The sequence below is a fragment of the Anser brachyrhynchus genome (genome assembly GCF_964034855.1).
Source record: "Anser brachyrhynchus genome assembly, chromosome: Z".
In the NCBI taxonomy this organism is placed as follows: domain Eukaryota; kingdom Metazoa; phylum Chordata; class Aves; order Anseriformes; family Anatidae; genus Anser; species Anser brachyrhynchus.
The window spans coordinates 5390254-5408141 of record NC_137697.1 but is presented as its reverse complement, the minus strand read 5'-3'; the positions used below and the strand labels follow the sequence as shown (position 1 = coordinate 5408141).

General features: G+C 56.1%; 1 protein-coding gene across 5 annotated transcripts in view; it reads right to left on the bottom strand.

The window, feature by feature from the left end:
- The window catches only part of CNTFR (ciliary neurotrophic factor receptor), a gene marked incomplete at its 3' end in the record, with an annotated part of 178639 nt that overhangs the window by 16330 nt on the left and 144421 nt on the right, over positions 1-17888 (bottom strand). For all 5 annotated transcript variants that reach the window (XM_080573834.1, XM_080573833.1, XM_080573836.1 and 2 more), the window contains 2 exons: positions 5430-5547; positions 4460-4626 (listed from right to left, as the gene is read on the bottom strand). In XM_080573834.1, the coding sequence (XP_080429960.1) occupies positions 4460-4626; positions 5430-5547 (285 nt within the window). The remainder of the gene's footprint in view (positions 1-4459; positions 4627-5429; positions 5548-17888) is intronic.

Genomic DNA, 17888 nt, shown 5'->3' with positions numbered 1-17888 from the left:
CATGCACTGTCCCCTTTTTCTAAACTGCCATGTCTCAGCATGCTGGCATGGGGTAAGGCAAGAAAACCTGTTATTAACTCTTTGGCTCATTTAGAAAGCCTTCCATCTCCTTTGGGGTACAACTCCCCCTTGCTGCTGTTAGCACCCAGCAAACCTTTCTGCCCTCCCTTGCTCAGCTCTGCCCATGCTCCCAGGGCAGCTGCAGCCCTGCCTGCTCTCACCATCTCGCCAGCCCCGAATGATCAACGCTACCAGGATGCTACATGTTTAATGATGTGCATCTTCTGCTGCTAATTTGCCCCAGGCTCCCATTAGGAGGAAGGCAGGCATTGCCACCGAGGTGGGATGTTGGCCTTGCGGTGATTGTCCCTGCTTTGCTGCAGGATGCTCATGCCAGCTGTGTGGAAGGCAGGGATACATCCTCAAGGGCCATTAATGTTCCCACACTGCCCCAGCCACACTGCCTGGCACCTTCTTCTGTCTCCAAGCCTGCTCCTCTCCTGCTCCTCCTGCCCCTCTCCCACCTCCTCCTGTCTTAGGGCCAGAGCCCTGATGCCTGCAGGGCTTTGCGCAGCCTTGCCCTCCCCACGCTCACCTTTATTAATATTGATACCTTTGCAGAAAACATAATTATGAAAAAAATTTCCAGCAGCGAGCCAGGGAGGAAGGCAGCCCGGATGTCCTAGACATGAAAGATGGGGGCCAGAGGGCTGGAAACCCTCTTCCAGTCATCACTGGAAATGGAAACGCAGAGCAGCCCCTCGCAGCTGGCTGCTAATAACCGGCACCACGCGACCGCCAGCAAGGCATCAGCTTGGGATATCAAAAGGAAGCACCAGTCATTTTCCACTCAATTAGAGTCATCTTCCGAGCAGCTGGGGAAGGGATTTTCTGCTGGGGGCTCTGGTGGGGGAGGAAGGAAGCAAAAGCAAAGGAGGTCACTTCTTCCCAAGGGTCTTTTTGTGACTGGTCGGCGGGTGGTCCCAGCAGGGAGCGGCCATGGCTCTGCGCTCACCCTGGCTCCAGGCTGGGCACGAGAGCAGGATTTTGTGCCTGGCCTTGGATGCTTGTGTCCTTTGGCATCAATGAGCCAGTGCAACAGTTTTGTCCTGAGACATGTTTTTTTTTTCTGTTCCTCCATCTAGCAGAGCTAAGCCCAGCATAACTTTAAAGATGAGAGCTCAGCCTGAGTGATGCTGGTGGACTCTGCTGTGTGCCACTGGCTGTGCTGGGACACAGGCTCACCGCAGCACTGCTGCATTTGCAGCTATGGAGAGGAGACCCCAACAAGGTGCAGACATGCTTCTGCAAGGACAGCAGGCAGGCTGAGGCTCTCCTCCCACCCAAAGTCACCCAAGCAGAATTGCCTGGCAAAACGTACAAACACAGCACGCTTGTTTTAATTGGAAACAACACCAGGAAGGCACAAGGAGAAGCTCGGTGATGGGTATGTGGCTGTTGCTTCGTGGTGGCTGAGTTCATCCTGAAACAACTCTGCTAAGCCTGTCGGCTGCCTGCTTAAATGCTCGCTCGCTGCTGCCTCTGTGCTTCTTATGCATAGCAGCCATAAAATATCCCAAGGAGGAGAATTTTGTAGCTGTGCAGGACATGGAGATTTTAAGGCCATAAGACAGTGAAGCTCTGCGCTGTCCCGTCACCCCTTCCCCAAGCGCCTTTGAGCATCTGCCACGGGGTGCTGGGGGTCTCACCCCCCCTTCATCTGCTGGGACACATCTGTTTCCCCTGCATCCATCCCTCCGGGCTCTCTGGGAAGAGGCAGCGATATCGCACCCGTGCTAGCAGCTGGCCTTGCTCTCCGCTCCTCCGACCCGGCTGGGTTCAAGCTCCTGGGCTGAATCCGGCTTGTGCCGGTGCTGGGACGGGTGGGCTCGCAGCCGGGCGTGCTTCCCAGGGGGGCTGCCCTTGTGTGCTGGAGCGGGGACGGGCAGATTCCTCCTCCCGAGGTGGTGCCGGCTGTTTTGCTCAGGAGTGGCACCAGATGTTCGCAAAGCCAGGCAGGGCATGGGTGGGATGCAGATGTTACAGGAGGATGCCCTGAACTCCTGCAGGAGGGAATGCAAGGAACTTGGAAAATGCAGCTTAATTGCTGCCCTGGGCCTGCAGGCTGGAGGTTACCTTCGTTTAAGGAGTGTATCTTCCATGAAGACAACAATTTCCACTTAAAGACACCCAAGTGGCTGGAACTCCACGTTTCCCTGCTAAGCTCCTTGCCTTGTTATTAGAATTTGCAGTGCATCAAAGAATAGGAACTTTGGACAGCTGTGGGGACACAAAACGACAGTCCCTGCTCCAAAATAATTTCCCCACTCCTTACACCCTGCTTTTTGTTTGATGTTTTCCAGGATTTGGGGTAGAAAGGGAAAAGCTGGGACAGTGGTGGAGCTCCTCTTCCTGCACTCTGGCACTTCCAGCTGCTCAGGGCTGGCACATGCAGCACATCCAAGACATTGACTAACTGCTGGCTGCACTTCAGGGATTCATTTCTTTGTTTCTCTGGTCCAGTAGTTGCCACATGGAACCAGAAAATTGTTTTTCAACTTGTACCTGAACTCCTCGCTCCCATTTTTCCTGTTCTTTGAGAATGGACAATCTCGTCACCGCACCGGCCGCAATCTGCCTTTGGCTGGTGGCAAAATCCCTGTGCCCAGCTCCCTGCTTTGTCACTCTTCTCACTGAATTGCTTGCTCCACGACCATCCGTCACCGCTGGAGGAGCAGCAGCAGCAGGGCTGAGCTCTCCCTGCCTCAGTCAGTGCCAGGCAAAGGCTTGGCCAGCCCTGCTGAAGCCCTGCAAAGGGCTGGGAGATAAGGCAGGACACAGGCAAGGCTGTTATCGCACTTAGGTTTTTACCTCTGCCCTGCACGGTTCTGCTGGGTGCTTACACCCAGGCTGCTGTGGGATGCTCTGAGAACTAGAGCAGCCATGCAGGGTCAGCCCTGCCACCACGCCTGGGCTGTACATGAGCTATGCATGCATATGGGAGGGCTTGTTCTGCCTAGGGATGGGGAGAAGGGGATGGGATGTTGTAATTTCTCTTCCAGTTCTAATTCCCATGACTCTGCTTCCATCACAAAGAGCAAACCTCTATTTTAGGAAAGCTCAGAGGAGCTCAGCAGCCATGAGAGACCTGGACCACAGAGGACAGGACCAGGCTGAACACCAGGCCACCAATGGGACCAAGTGCATCCTGCCCTGCTCCTCCACCATGCTTAGGTGGCAGCAACCCCACATGCTGGGGGTCCTACACAAAGCATACTCCAGCTCCCTTTGGCAGGAGTCAGGTCCATCTGGCTCCAAAAGAGACCCACTTCTGGCCAGACTTGAGCCATGAGAGATGCCTCTGGGAGGGCAGACTTAAGAAAGGGAAAAACCCGCTGCACCACAGCAGTTTGGAGAGAGGAGTGAGAAGCAGCCCTGAGGCCCCAGGTCAGTGCAGCAGGAGGGCAGGAGGTGCTCCAGGCACGCAGCAGCAGTTCCCCTGCGGGCTGTGGAGAGGCCCCTGGTGCAGCAGGCTGTCCCCCTGCAGCCCACGGGTCCCACACGGAGCAGATCTCCACGCTGCAGCCCGTGGAGGAGCCCCCGGTGGAGCAGGTGGATGTGGCCTGGAGGAGGCTGCGGCCCATGGAGAGCCCCCGCAGGAGCAGGCCCCGGGCCGGAGCTGCAGCCCGTGGAGAGGAGCCCACGCAGGAGCAGGGGGTCTGGGGGGAGCTGCCGCCCGTGGGGGACCCGTGCTGGAGCAGTTTGCTCCTGGGGGACGGACCCCGTGGTACGGAGCCGTGTGGGAGCAGTGCTTGAAGAGCTGCTGCCTGTGGGCAGCCCCCGCAGGCTCAGTTCGGGAAGGACGGCATCCCGTGGGAGGGTCCCCGCGTGGAGCAGGGGCAGAGAGGGACCGTGAGGGAGAGGGACAGACCGCTGCCCCCATTGCCCATTCCCTTGTGTTGCTCGGGGAGAGGACATAGAAGAGGGTGAATATGGGGGGGGAGATTTTTTTAATTTGGTTTTAGTTTCTCACTGCTCTAGCTTGTTAACACCTCCTATTGCAAAAACACAACTTTGTTTCTCACAGCAATAGGCAATAAACTACATTAATCTCCCTGCTCTGAGTCTGTTTTGCCCGTGACGAAAACTGTTGAGCAATCTCCCTGTCCTTATTTCAACCCTTGAGCCCTTTCCACCTTATTTTCTCCCCCTCTTCCTCTGAGGAAGGGGAGTGAGAGAGCAGTTGTGGAAGAGTTTGGCTGCCCAGCAGGGTGAAACCACCACAGGGGGGGCACCAGGAGGATGCCAGTGTGGCTCCATCTCACGCACTGGCAGGCAGAGGCTCCACCTGGAAAGCCTGGCCCTTCCCTGGCCCATCGCCCCGGCAGGAGATGCTGTGCACGGAGCAAGCCAACCCCAACACTGGCTCGGAGAGGCCAGGTTCTGCCGCGGAAGTTACCTATGGCGAACTCGTCAAAGGTGAGAGAGGTGGAGTTTTTGCCCAGAGCATTCGTGACTGTCAGAGTCACCTTGTACTTCACCGTCGAGAAGAGCTGGAGGTATCTGATGTGACACCTGTTTTTGGGAAAGATGTCCTTCTCGCAGACCATCTCTCTCGTGCCGTGTCTGGAAAGCAGGGATGAGAAGAGCTGTTAGCTACAGACCAACGCTTGGGATGGGGATGCACACACACAGCTGGAGAGGAGGAGGAGGCAGCAGCAGAGCGGTGTCCCCAGTCTGTCCAGAGTTCCTGTGTGCCATCTCCCCCACAGACAAAGGTCTGCCTTCCTCCTGGAGGATGCGTTATCCTGGAAGCCTGCAGAGAGACCACGATGAAGGCCCTCGTGCTGGCCCCAAGCAATGCCTGCTGCTGCTCTTCCCCCACCCCACTGCAAGGATGAGACTCCGTAGGGGCTGGCTCTGCCTCTCCTGTGGGAGGATCAGGCTCTCCTTTCTGTTGGAGAAACAAGCTCCAAAAGCTAAGGCATGGCACTATAAGGGTTGTGCCAGGGTGGGGGTGATGCCATGCCACGGCCAAAATTGGCTGAGGGGCACCGCTGCTGCTTGGCCACAGCTGGCACACTGCAGAAGGGAGCGTGGCTGTGCCAAACTTGCCAAAAAAACAGCAGGCACAACCTCCAGCATGGACAAGTGGTGGAGAGAAGATGGACTGTGGGGGCACAGAAAGGGGATATGGGAGCTGGTGGCTTTGGCAACGTCCTCTGGGCAAATGGGAATTTCTTGAGACAAAGCCCCAGTGCCAAGCACCGAATTTGGATGTCCCTGCAGCATCCTTCCCTGGGCCCATTTTTTGGATACCGATCCCATATGCTCAGCACAGGTGAGACCCATGGCACAACCTGGGACATGCTCCAGACTGCGGGGGACAAGTGCTTCCCCTGCTGCACCCTTCCCTCCTGGGCACTTACATGACGGAGATGTTGAAAGAGTTGGGGATATAGGTGGGGCTGGGCAGGTGCCAGCTGCAGTAGAAACCCTTCGGGTAGTTGTTGGACCGGCACATCAGCACTGGCTCTTTCGGTGGAGCTGCAGAGGAAAGAGAAAGAGGAATTATTCATCAGGGTGGGCTTATCACCAGCTCCTAAATAAGGGGATGTCCCTTCTCTCCCACATTGAGGGGGGACATGATTTTCAAGGAGAGGCCCGGCTGTGTTCATCAGCTTGAAGTATGTCCCATGTATGCTGCTGAGGTCCACCACGAGACCTTTCTTCAGACTGTGCAGAGCTGCTCACCTCCTCCCCCAGCAGGTCTCCTGGACTGATGAGATAAGGGGTGGCACAGGAGGTTGGCAGGTACGGGGAGAAATTATCTTCAAGGCAGCTACAGAGACATTTCTGATGGGGAGGAGGTGCTGCTCTCTTGACCCCATTAAGCTGCAGCGCTCACGGCTTTCTCTGCCATGTCCCTGGGGAGTGATAAACTTCTTGTTGAGGGATGATTCTCAGAAACCCCTGAGGTCCATAAAGGGATGGAGAAGGACCACGTATGGCAAGATGCAGTGGAACAGCCTGAAGCCAGCAGGGAAGATCCATCTCTGCAGGAGGACTAGCTGTGTTAATGCTCAGCAGCAGCAGAGCATCCCATGCCCATCACAGGGACAGAGGCTGGGTCCTGCATCCCAGGAGACACGGAGGCAGCCAGAAATGGGACAAGAGCACACAGCAGGGAGCAGCTACCTCTGGCCTTGTCAGATGGTCTTAGAGATTAGAGGCAAAAGGTTTTAAACCCAACCAAGTGCTCACACTGCACTCAGCTTGCCCGGACATACAAGCACGCTGTGATCTTTGCAGGAGCACAGCCAGAGCCACGGGAAGTCTGTGAAATGCTGAGGGCTGGTGCCCGCAGGAGGGAACCTTTCAGCTGATACATTTGGCCCTTGCAGGTTGGTAAAATCATCTGAACTGACACTGAAGTCGACTCCTCTCAGTACCTGGACGCTCATGCTGCTGAGAGCAGAGGTGGGCCCTCACTGCAGCACCTTGGCACGGCACCGTGCCATGAAGTACCCAGGGCTGGATGCAGCCCCCAGGGGGAAACCGAGGCACAGGGCTTGATGCACCCAGCCACATCAGGGCAGGGCTGGATGGAGCAAGCAGGCAGCACGACAGCAAGATGAACGAGGGGGCAGCAGGGCGATGAGGCTGCTCTGATACGGGGTGCGTGTTCCTCCTAATGGCTGTTTCAGCCTTCAGATGGCAGACGAAGGCCAGAGATTGGCTAATGAGCCTCCCAGGTAAATTATTCAAGCAGACCCTCTGCAGCGGAGCAGAACACCTAATCGCAAGGCCAGAGACAAGGGCCTGCTCCCCGCTCCGGCTCCATCCTCCTCTTCCTCCTCTTCCTCGCCTGCCAGACCTTTAACCCCTTCCCTGCCCCAGCGGATGCCCCCAGGGTAAGCCCGGAGCAAACACGGGACAGCATCGCCCTTTGCAGGAGGCAACAGAAGGGCTCTGGGGAGGTGTTTCGGAGGGGTGAAGGGGTGCAGGAGACTTCGGGACAGGCTTCGGTGTCCCAGCGGCCGCGCGGTGGCAGTGTGGGCTAACAGCACCCGCCGGGCACCCAGCACACTGGGCTGGGGGCTGGAAATATGGCACCGGGGAGGGTGCTGGGGGGGATGCCATAGGCCTCTCGCACACTTGCTGCTGTGCTCAGCACCGGGCACAGCCTCCTGCATGACAGCAGGAGCCAGTTAGAGCCAGTCCAGGTTTTGGGGACAGGACCCCCCAAAGCCTGTCACAGTTCCATGCCCCACGTGCATGCTGCACTGCTGCCGACCTACAATTGGCCCCACTGCAGATAATTTGTCTCTGTTGTCCCCTCTATTGTGCTGGATCCAGCTCTCAGCAGTCTGTGCCGAGGAGGCTGGGTTGGCCTCACGTCCCTGGTTTGTTTCAGCGGTGAAAGGGGCCGCCCGTGCCACTGCCCACTTCCATCCCCGCTCCAGAGCAGCCTGCAGAGGTGCCACATCTTCATGGGGAAAATCTTTAGGATCCTGTGCACTGCGCTGGGATGGGAGGCCCAGATGCAGACCCCAGCCTCTGTGCTTGTGGCAGCCTCCACTGGTCGGCTGCGGTGCCTTTAGCCAGCAAGAAGTGGAAGGGGAGCCTGGGAAGGGAGACGAAACCACCGAAGTGTCTCTGCCTCCATCGTGCCTAGGCAGCATCCTCAGCCCGCAGCGGCTGAGGGGACACTGCTGCACAAACCCGTCTCACTTCAGCTGCCACCATCCCTTTCCGGGCATCCCCTCACTGCCTGGGGACACTCTTGCAAGCTCTTTATTTCCAAAGAGCCATCAGTCCTGGATCAACAGGCGTCTTGGGGGGGGGGGGGGGGGGGGGGGAGCAATGCAGATGGCAGCCTGCAACCCCCCCTCCTCAGCAAGGAAAGGTCCTCGCCGGCACAGCTCATCCTGCCCATCAAGGGCTCTTACAGACTGCAAATAAAATAGCAGGCTCCAATCGATCCTGAGCTCCGTAATGCTGTCTTTGGAGGTGGGCCAGGCTGTCGGCCGATAGAGAGAGCAAGAAAGGCAGCGAAGGAAAACAAAGCCATCAAGGGAGCATTAGAGGCTTTTTCTGCCCTGAGGCCCACGGAGGGCTTTGGGCAGCGCCTCTGGGTGTGCAGAGCCCAGCTCCAACCTCTCCCATCCCACCAGGCTGAGGTCCAGCTGTCAGCCCCTGTTGCCCCCAAATCCAGCCCCATTATCATGTAGCCCCCTTGAGCCTCGGTGCCTACAGCCTCGGTGTCCCACGGCCACCCAGCGCACGGGCACTTCTCTGGGGGACATGGGAACGGCCGCACGCAGCATCCCTAATCCTGGCAAATATTTACTTCCCTGTCGCCTCGCGGAGCTGCCGAACTCTGTCAAGGCAGAGCTCCTTTCCTCTCGCTGCAAACACTGCCTGCCCTCTCTAATCTGTCTATTAACCTCTCGCATGGCAGGAAGCCACTTCTCCCACGTGCTCTGCTGACGTCCTCTCTGCAAGCCCAGGGTGGTTGATGCCCGGGCCCTGGTTGCTTTCTTGTCCCCTTGCCCCCCTCTGCACAGCAGCTTGGGTTCTTTCTGCAAAAACCTCGAAGGGGTAAAAGGGCTCATCCTGCTTGCAAGCCGTGCAATACCCCTACAAAATGCAGAGCTCTGCCAGGCAGTGCAATCTGCTCCATCAGGGTCCCTGCAAACCCCACAGAAGTCCCAAGGCAGGGATGGGGTCGCCTTCCCCATCACACACTGCCCTGGGTTCTGCATCCCTTTGACTGCTGTCTCTGCGGCCCGTTGGGAATCGCTGACGCCTGACCAGTGCCAGCACCTCTGCCTGGATGGTAACAGTGCAAGGACAGCCCCTGAGGATGAAAGCAGCCCTGGATGCCTCGGCACAGACACAGGGTTTTGTCTCTCTCGTCACCTCTAAAGCCCAGTTCTCTTTGTACCCCGAGTCCCACTGTGCAGGGAAAAAGTGAAACTGATCCATTTTAGAAACCACTAAAAATGATCTACAATAGCTTTTGCTAGCCCTGCTAGGTCATGAGATAATGGACATTAAAATCGTGGCATTTTTATATATAGAAAAGTTATTTTAGGTCATTTTTAGAGGTTTCTGAAATGGATCAGTTATAATTTTCCTCTCCCGCTGAGGGCTGAATGTACTAAAGATGCCTTGTTCCACAGGTGGAGGGATACAAAAAAATAGTACCCATAAAACTTTTAAGAGGCCTCTAAAACACTTCTGTAGGAGGTATTTCTTCTCTTTCACTTGGGGCACATTCAGGCCCCGGGCTGCTGGGGGATACCGATGTTACATTGCGCTCGCGGGATGACCTGCATAACTCATCATCCCCAGCTCGTGCCAGCAAAACCTCCAGGGCCCATGACAGCATCGTGTGCTCGTGCCAGAGCTCTAGCCCTCACACAGCCCGCGTGCGTGCGTGCGCTCTGCCCCGTGCAGGGGACAGCCCCAGCACCAGGCTCGCTCCTGCCACTCCTGTACCTTGTGCCCTGCTTGTGCTGAACGTGACGGGAAGCCTCCTCCTCATCCTCACACAGAGATGAATTTTGCACTGTTGCCACAACCAGCCCTGCCTTGCAGCTTTGCTCATTTGTGAGCCATAAGCCTGTGCAGATAAGTAAAAATACACCCAGGTGGCCAAAAGCAAAAGCTGCCGCGGCTGGGGGCATGACGGGGACCCAAATGGGGTGGAGATGCCAACCCGGAGCATGTGGGAAGCAGAGACATCACCGTGCATGCGGGAGCAGCACGCCTGAACCCACACCTGCCCAGCCCCTTTTGTTCCATGCACACCAGCTGCAAACACAATGCATTATTTATCTAACGCCACTTTTCCAAAATTGTATGTGTACAACAGGCTGGTATGAAACAACAAAGAAAACAGCGATGAATAAATCATATTTCCACTGCCCGGCTGAGCCTCCATCAGCCGCACACCTTCTGCCTGCGTGCTCCCAGCAGCACGGCTATGGCTGGGACAGTCCTTTCTGTCACCCCAAATGCTGGGATGTGGCCATGTCCCATTGCTGAATCAAGGCAGGGAGGTGATGCTCTGACCGTGCTTCTCTTTGCTCTGTTACCCGTCATCTGTGCTGCTCTTGGCCATCCTCCCACTTGAAGTTACACTCCAAAGAGAGATCCCTCTCTGGAGCTCAAAGCATCGCAGGTTAGCACCAGAGATGCCCACGCTCAGCCAGTGCCTGGCCCAGCCCCAAACCCTCCTGTGACAACACCAAACCACATGAAAAAGCTCCTGGCTGCTCTTCCCAGGAGGTCCCAAAATGGGCCAGGGACACTGTGGCCCTACCCGTCCCCAGTGCAGGGACCTGCAGCTGTAACCAAAGTCCCACAGCCCCACTGCCACCTAGGAGCCAGCTCCCCAGCCTCGAAGAGAGAGAATTTATTCCCTAGAAGGTGCCAAATAAAAGGGTAGACTCAGCAAAAGATAAATTTCTTAAAGGCCCTGTTTTACACTGATTAAGGCTCATAAACCAAGCTATGGATTTTCTCATTTCCCTTGCAGAAAATTCACACCGAGAGGCAGCGCTGTAAATTTGGGGAGGAGGCACGCGGCATTACTCACCCGTAACAGAGTTCAGAGCCCTGCTTAAGTGCAAATCGTGGTGCAAGCCCCGAGCCCTAAATGCTGCCCCTCAGCAAGGTGGTGTGATGGGTGAGAGCACCCCAAGTCCTGCAGGGGACCCCTTTCGGGGTGCCAGGCTGGGTGCTGTGGGACCATCACGCTGTGGGGGTGCTGGGCACCTCCAGCCCTCCCCTGGGACCCCAATGTCCCCTGGGGCCACCACGGCAGAGAACCACCCCCCACCAGCCCGTCCTCCAGCAGAAAGCACAGAGCAGCTTTGCTCCGAAACAGTATTAAATATTGAACAAAGGCAAGCAAATCTGTTATCTGGGATAATTGGGAGTAAATAAAACATTTAACCAAACCAAATGCAGCTGTTTCTACTTGGAGCCGGCACAACAGCGGGGAAGCCAGCTCAGCTACTCCGTGTCCTCGTTACGGCAGCTGATTATTGTTTTGTGTACAACGGTAGCACCGCCAGCCCTCGGACAGGGACGGGACCCGCGGTGCTGTGTGCCCACGAGGGGCAGGGGCTGGTGGGGCAGAAGGGCTGGATGCAGCCCCCGGGAAGTACTCCGGGCATGGGAAGCCCTCTGCAGGACTGGGATTTGCTCTCCAGCCCGGGGAGTTCATATCCAGGCCAGCTTTCCTCCCCCAACACCTCTGCGAGGAGATTTGCCTGTAACACAAACCATTTCAGAGCCAGGTCACTGGTTCGCACATAGCCCCGGGGCAGGAATGACCAAACCTCCTTACCAGCTGCTCGGCAGCCTCTGGGACACGGCGTGCCGGGACGCCAGCCAGCTCCTGCAGACCTGAGGAGCGGGGTGGGACGAGGGGCTGCACTGATCCCATGGGAAGGTGCCGGCAAATAGGGCCATGGGCGGACAAGGGGATGGAGAGCACATCCCTGGCCACAGCATGGGGCTGGGGCATCTCAGGGTGCCCGGCTGCTGTGCCGAGCATGAAGGGGCTGATGTGCTTTTGCTCGCTCACCTCTGGAGTCTTTCCACCTCTGGGGCTTGGGAAGCAGAGCTTGATGCATCCACAGCAGCTCCCACCCAAATGCTGGGTTTATCCTCTCTAAAATGTCTGGGAAGGATGCCGGGCACGAAATCCATAGCGCTTTCCAGTCCCTGCCAAAATAAGCTGTGCTTCCAGGGGAGTTTTAACCATCCTTCCTCTCCTGGCCCTTCTCCTCGACGTGAGGTCGGATGCGTGGTGCCGAGGTGATGCAGGGGCATGGTGATTCCTTGCACCCAGATGTGTCTCGCAGCACCTGCTCCTCACCCCAAACAGTTGGGTGGGAACATATCACAGCTCCGACCTCCAGAGGAGTAGCTGTCTCCCTTGGCACACCTCAATAAAAGTCTTGGCAACTAGTACCCAAAACTGCCCCAAAGAGTTTGATTTCTGCCATGCCCAGTCCCACTGTGAGCCCCACAGCGTCCTGGAAACTGAACCTGTGCAGAGACCTGCAAACTGCCCCCAGGAGCTCAGCTAAAAGCCCCAGCTCAGCTGTGTGTGGGGTCTGTGGGGTTCCCCCAGGGCTCCCCAGCTGGTAATGGGGAGCCTGAGGATGTGTGCCACATCCGCCATGCCTGCGGGATTTGCCAGAGGGGACTCAGCATCCCCTCCTCCCTCTTTTCCTGGCTCCAGGCACAAAAACCCGCACAACCTACACCGTGCAATTCCCCTGCCCCTTCCTTCACCTTACTTAAAGTTTGCAAGCAAGCAATCCATCCTCCCTGCCTCTCCAGATGGAGAAGAGAGGGAAAATACCAGGTGTAATCAGACGCAACTGAGACCATTGGCAGTCGCGTATCCTCGGCAAAGCTGTCCCACCAGAACTCCTGGAAATTGTAAATTTATCCAGGAGGAGCCTCTGGAGGGAAGCTACAAGCACTTTGTCATGTACCGAGCAGCAGGCTAGCCACAAATATTACCAGCTATCACTCCCAGCTGGGGAAGCGCAGGCTGCCTCCGACAGCCAGCAGCTCTCCGAAAATCCCTCTTCTCCCCTCATCCCGCTCGAGTGGCAGCTGGATACACCCCCAGCTCCACACTGCCTACCCTAGGATCCTCTCCTGCTAACCCGGGGATGGGGAGACCTGCTGGCAGGGCGGTCTCTCACATGGCAGGGGATGGAGAGGAAGGAGTAAGAGGTTTCTGGTGCTTTGGAGGAGAGGAAGGGATGTTTTTGTGCTTCTCCTGCTCTGCTCAGTCTCAGCATCCCCAGGGCACCGACTCGCATCCTCCCGTGCCCGTTCCTCAGCCCCAGGGACCACATAGCTCTTTGTGTGTGACAGCCCTGGCCCCTGCAGCACTGGTGGCTTCCTCACCCTGCCAGCTGGGAAGCTAGCTGCAGACACCTCATGAAAATGGCTGGGCTGGAGCCAGAGGTCCCCCGAGAGATGCTGGAGTCAGCTGTAGAGAGCTCACAGATGACCAAAATGTTCCTCATATGGCTTCTTTCTGTGCTGTTCCCATCCCAGAACTGTGCATGTCCTTGCAGCGGCAGCCTCACTAGTATGGTTAGCAAAGCCTCCTGGCTCCTTCCCAGACGTCCTCTGCATAAAGCACCCCAGAAAGTCTCAGCATGGACTCTGGTAGGGACGGGACCACGGTGGATACCTCGGGACTGTGGGGATGGCTCTGGCTGTGCTTCTGTTAGAGGCTGCTCAGGGATGCTGCCATCCCATTAATGATGCGTACCTGGGAAAAAGCTCGATTTGTCCAAGAAAACGAGGTCTCCACACCAGCCCCTCACTGGCCACCCTCCTGCTTTGAGGAAACACTGGTCAGACACATCACTAACAGCAGGAGGGTCTCCTGATCAAGCCTAACTCCTCCCCTGTGCTGATGGCACCGTGGGGTAGAAGCAGGCAGGAGGAGGGAGCCCATCTTCGGAGCATCTCTGCAGCTCACCCAAAGGGGTGAGCTTCCCATCCTTCAAGGGGATGAAAGCCAGGAGAGAGTTTGTCAGTTCTGGAAGGGGTCAGCTGGTGAACCAGCTCAGCTAGCACCGCTGCTCGACACAGACCCACCAATTTCACTTCTGCCCCATTTCTCAGGAGCCACGCAGGAAAGCAGCTCTGGCTCTCCTGGCTTCAAGGGATAGGGACAAAGTCAAAAACCCTGGGTCTCCAGCACGGGAACACCAGCGGATTCTGCAGAGGAAATGGGAACAACCTCTCCCAGGAGAAACACCTCCCCTTGCTTCTTCGCAAAGCTTCAAGGCTAGCCCCTATCCTGAATTAGGCCCTGGCCTCATTCCTACCTTAGGGCAATGAGATCCTTGGGACGATGTAAGTCACAAACCCCAGACGTCACTGCATTTGGAAATAATAGCTGCATCCTCAACACAACCGACATCAAGGGAGGTCCTATTATTCAGCCCATCTGCAATGGAACAGAGCTAAAAAAAGGCTTTTCGCTTTATGACAATGATGCTCAATTTCTTCAAATCCCATCTCAAATGGTTAAATCCCCACAGCTGGCAACGAGCAAGCCCCATGGGATGATCCTGGTATGCATGGCCAGGGCAGTGACGGCAGCTCGAGGGGCTCGGGGAGCCCCTTCCCACCCGCCTGAGAGCCAGCACTCTGCAAAACAAAGCCAGAAGCACTAAATGACTCGATTACTCCCAGTGACTGCTTTTGCTTGCTCTAATTGTCACCTGTGAAATCTTTGCAAGGTTGTCTTCATTTCCTTCCCTCCTTGCTTTCCCTCAGCTCAGCTCCGTCATGAGCACCCCACCAAATTCCCTTAATCTCCCCTTTAGGTCATACGCCATCTTCTAAGCCTTTAATCAATTTTCCTCTGGAGCCCCTGCAATCTAGCAATGACCTTTTAATAGCGAGACACCCAGAAGCAAACGCAGTTTCCATAAGCTCTGTGCCACCGAGGCAGTGACACCACTGCCACCCTGCCCTGGAGGTGACAACCTGGGTGCCTGGCACCGTCCGTCCCTGCCACCTGCAGCATGTGGGCAGCAGCCCTGGGCACAGACAGCCCCTAAATTAGGTTTTGTTAGAAGAGAAGCAACTTCCCAAGCACCCTCTGATTTGCTTCCAAAGAAGAGCAAATAAGAAGCAATTATTTTGGAGATTTTTTAGCCTAACACACCATTTTTTCTGCCCTCCCCTCCAGAGCAGTGGCACTGGGTGGGTCACACTGAGCTGAACTGTTATGAGCTGGGAACAGACCCCAAGATCCAGGGACTGGAGTTGCTATTCCTTTCTGGAAAGCAGGAGTTTTGCAGAAAAGCCCAGGGCTTTCTTCCTTTGCCTTTTCCCCCCACCCTCCAAGGTCAAACAGTCCTGGACTCTCAATAAACTGTCGCAGGGGCTCCAGAGGATTTCAGGAGGTATTTGATAGGATTTCTGCAGGCTTGAAGCGTGACTTCACAGGTACGGGGGGGAAATACCCAAGAGCTTTGGAGGGAAACATTATTAGAGCCACTGAAGGATTTTGCTGCACTCTCTGAAGCGTTGCACAGAAAATTGCAGGAGAAGAGCAAGTCCCACAGTCCGGAGCTGGCTCAGATCGGCACAGAGCCCGTGGCAGAAGGATGCTGCAGTGCCCTGGCTCTGGTGACAAGGACTGGGCACAGAGTGCTGCTCCTTGCGCTGCAAATGCCTCGTGCAGCAGGGACAAGTCTCCCCTTGATTCAACCAGGTGGCTCAGCATCCTTCTGAGATCAGGGCAGCGGTCGGGATGGGTCTGAGGGCATGGGCAAGAGCTGCAAGGTTGTGATGGGGAACAACCCATGGTGCAGGGCAGTCCTGGATTTACCCCAATACTTTGCCATCCTCTCCTGGAGCTGAGAGAACAACTCTGGCTGGGTTAATGCTGAGGCAGCTGGGTCTGTCCCATGCCCTATGTGCCACCAGCAGCATGGGGAGGAAGGCAGCACGCCTGGCGACAGGCGGTAAGTGCTGTGACACGGGGTTGAACTCGCCAGGACTAAAGCCCTGGATCCAGTACCAGAGGATTTGGGCTTTGTGCAAACAAAGATGCACAAGGGCATTTTCCAAGAGCCATTCCCGCAGCTCAGCCATGGCCCGGCGTAATGAAATGCAAATGAATTTTGAGGTCATAGCTCACACACACATCTCGGTGCCTGCATCTCCTGCTTTCTGCACTAATATGGGCTGGAAAGGCGAGAACTGGGGAACGACCCAGAAGGCAGAAGCGTGGTCTTTGTTTCTCCTCCCCATCTCGATGCTTTACTTGGACCCTTGGGGAAGTTTTAGCTTGAATGCAGCCCTCTCTGTGAGCCAAATGGGTTGCAAATGTATTGGCATGTGTTGTGTCATCTGCAGCAGCAGTTAATAGGATCCATTTTCCAAGGAAGGGGAAAGAAAAGGAAGAAGAGGGGAATGCTTAAATCTGCAAAACAAACGTCCATCACCCCTTCTGAAGCGATAAATCTGTGGCAATAGATTATATATGAAAGGTTGGTGTAGAGCAATAATCTGCCAGGGCGTCTCACAACAATGCAGCTGGATTCAGATGTCAAACTAAAATACTTAGCACTTAATACCCTCAAAGCCTTGTACAAAGAATGGATGCGATGCAGGCCCCGGTGGGGTTATCGTGAGATTTGTCTCTGGTTTCGCTGGCAACAGCCCCATTAACTCACTAATTTTCAGGAGAGGGCAAGGGACCACCCTGCCCGATGGTACCTACTCGGTGACACTGCCTCCCACCCAGCATTTGCCGCAAAGCTGGGGAGAAGCGATAAATGTAAGGGAAGCACCCCGAGACACCTGACAGACGAGGAAAGGCAGGTGCTGAGCAGCCAGGGCATGGCCAAGCGGGACAGAGGGGTGAGATCCCCTGCAGGTATCCCCCGTGTGGGGCGGTGAAGCAGGGTGCTGGAGCCCTGTCCTCCCTCCTCGCCCGCATGCCTTCCCCTCCGCCCCAGCAGATGTTCTGGGTCCTGTTCCCCAGGACGGATCCCGGCTTGATTTATTACTGGACGTGACTTCTGGAGTTTGTCAAAGGCACCCGCCCCCCCTTCCCCTGCCTTTCCCCACACCCTTCCCATTTTGTTTTACGTTCACTTTGTGGTCTCCCCACCATAGCCTGCAATAAACAGAAACTCATTTCCAGTATAAACAACTGCACACTCTGCCCCAGCGAGCCGCGCGACCCTGCCTCTCCAGCTCCCCACCCCGCGCTGCTTCGGGCTCTGGGAAAACCGTTTCTTCCTTCTGTTTTTTTTCACCCCCCACCCTCCTGGCCCTTTGCACTTTTTTTTTTTTTTTTCCCCGAGATTTATAATGTGCCAGCCAGAGTCGGAGTGGTCGATCCCGCTCCACGTCACGTACGTGCCATTAGAAGTAACTCTACCGCTACGTCTCGGTAAGGAAAGCCACCCGAAATCCCTGCGCAGAGCACACACCGAAGGGCGGGAGATGGGAGCAAAGCTCTGCTCAAGGCTTAGCACTGAGAAGGAGGTGTTGTCAAGAGGAAGGCCAAAAGCCTCTCAACATACGAGATGCCTCCTGAGGCACCAACAGGGCTGGATTTAGGGCACCGGAGCAGCAGGCGCGCAGGGATGCTGTGCAGAGATGCTCTGCAGGGATGCATGGGGGCCAGGCTGTGCTCTGTGCCTAGCTGAGGGGTGGCTGGTGGGATGGGGCTGTTAGACACCCTGCACTCATCCTAATCCGGGGCAGGTCGTGGTGACAATGTCACACGGAGAGTTGGTAACAGTGTTCTGGTGGGATCAAGCCTAGGCAATTGCCAGGACCCGATGATGGCCCGTTGCAGTTGCAGAGCCCATTTCCCTGCACAGCTTTAATGAAATAAACCCATTTTGAGCATTTTTGGCCCAGAACCTGATTCTGCTCAGCCATTCACCAGCTCGTGCTGCTTCTCAGACCCAGTGACCCCCTCCTGGTGCCTTTACCCGAAGTGCGGGGCAGATCCTGCCCTCCCCAAGTCCCACACCGGGAGGGATCAGAGGGCAGCCAAGCCTGGGAGAGAGGCTTGGCATGGAGAGCTGGGATGGATTCACCTCTCCGAAGCACTGATGCTCTCAGGGTTGCCTTTATCCACCTTTAAGCACCTGGTAGAGAGGTGGCTGGGCCAAGCAGGTTGTCTCTGCTCTTGCTGTGCTCAATGGGGAGAGACAGGCACCTCAGGAGGCAGATCACCAGGTGGCATTCCAGTTGCTCCTCTCCAGGGAACACAGCTGTCTGCAGCATTTTTATGGATGTACGGGGAGAGCAACCAGCGCACTTGCACTAGAAAGCCCCTTAACTTT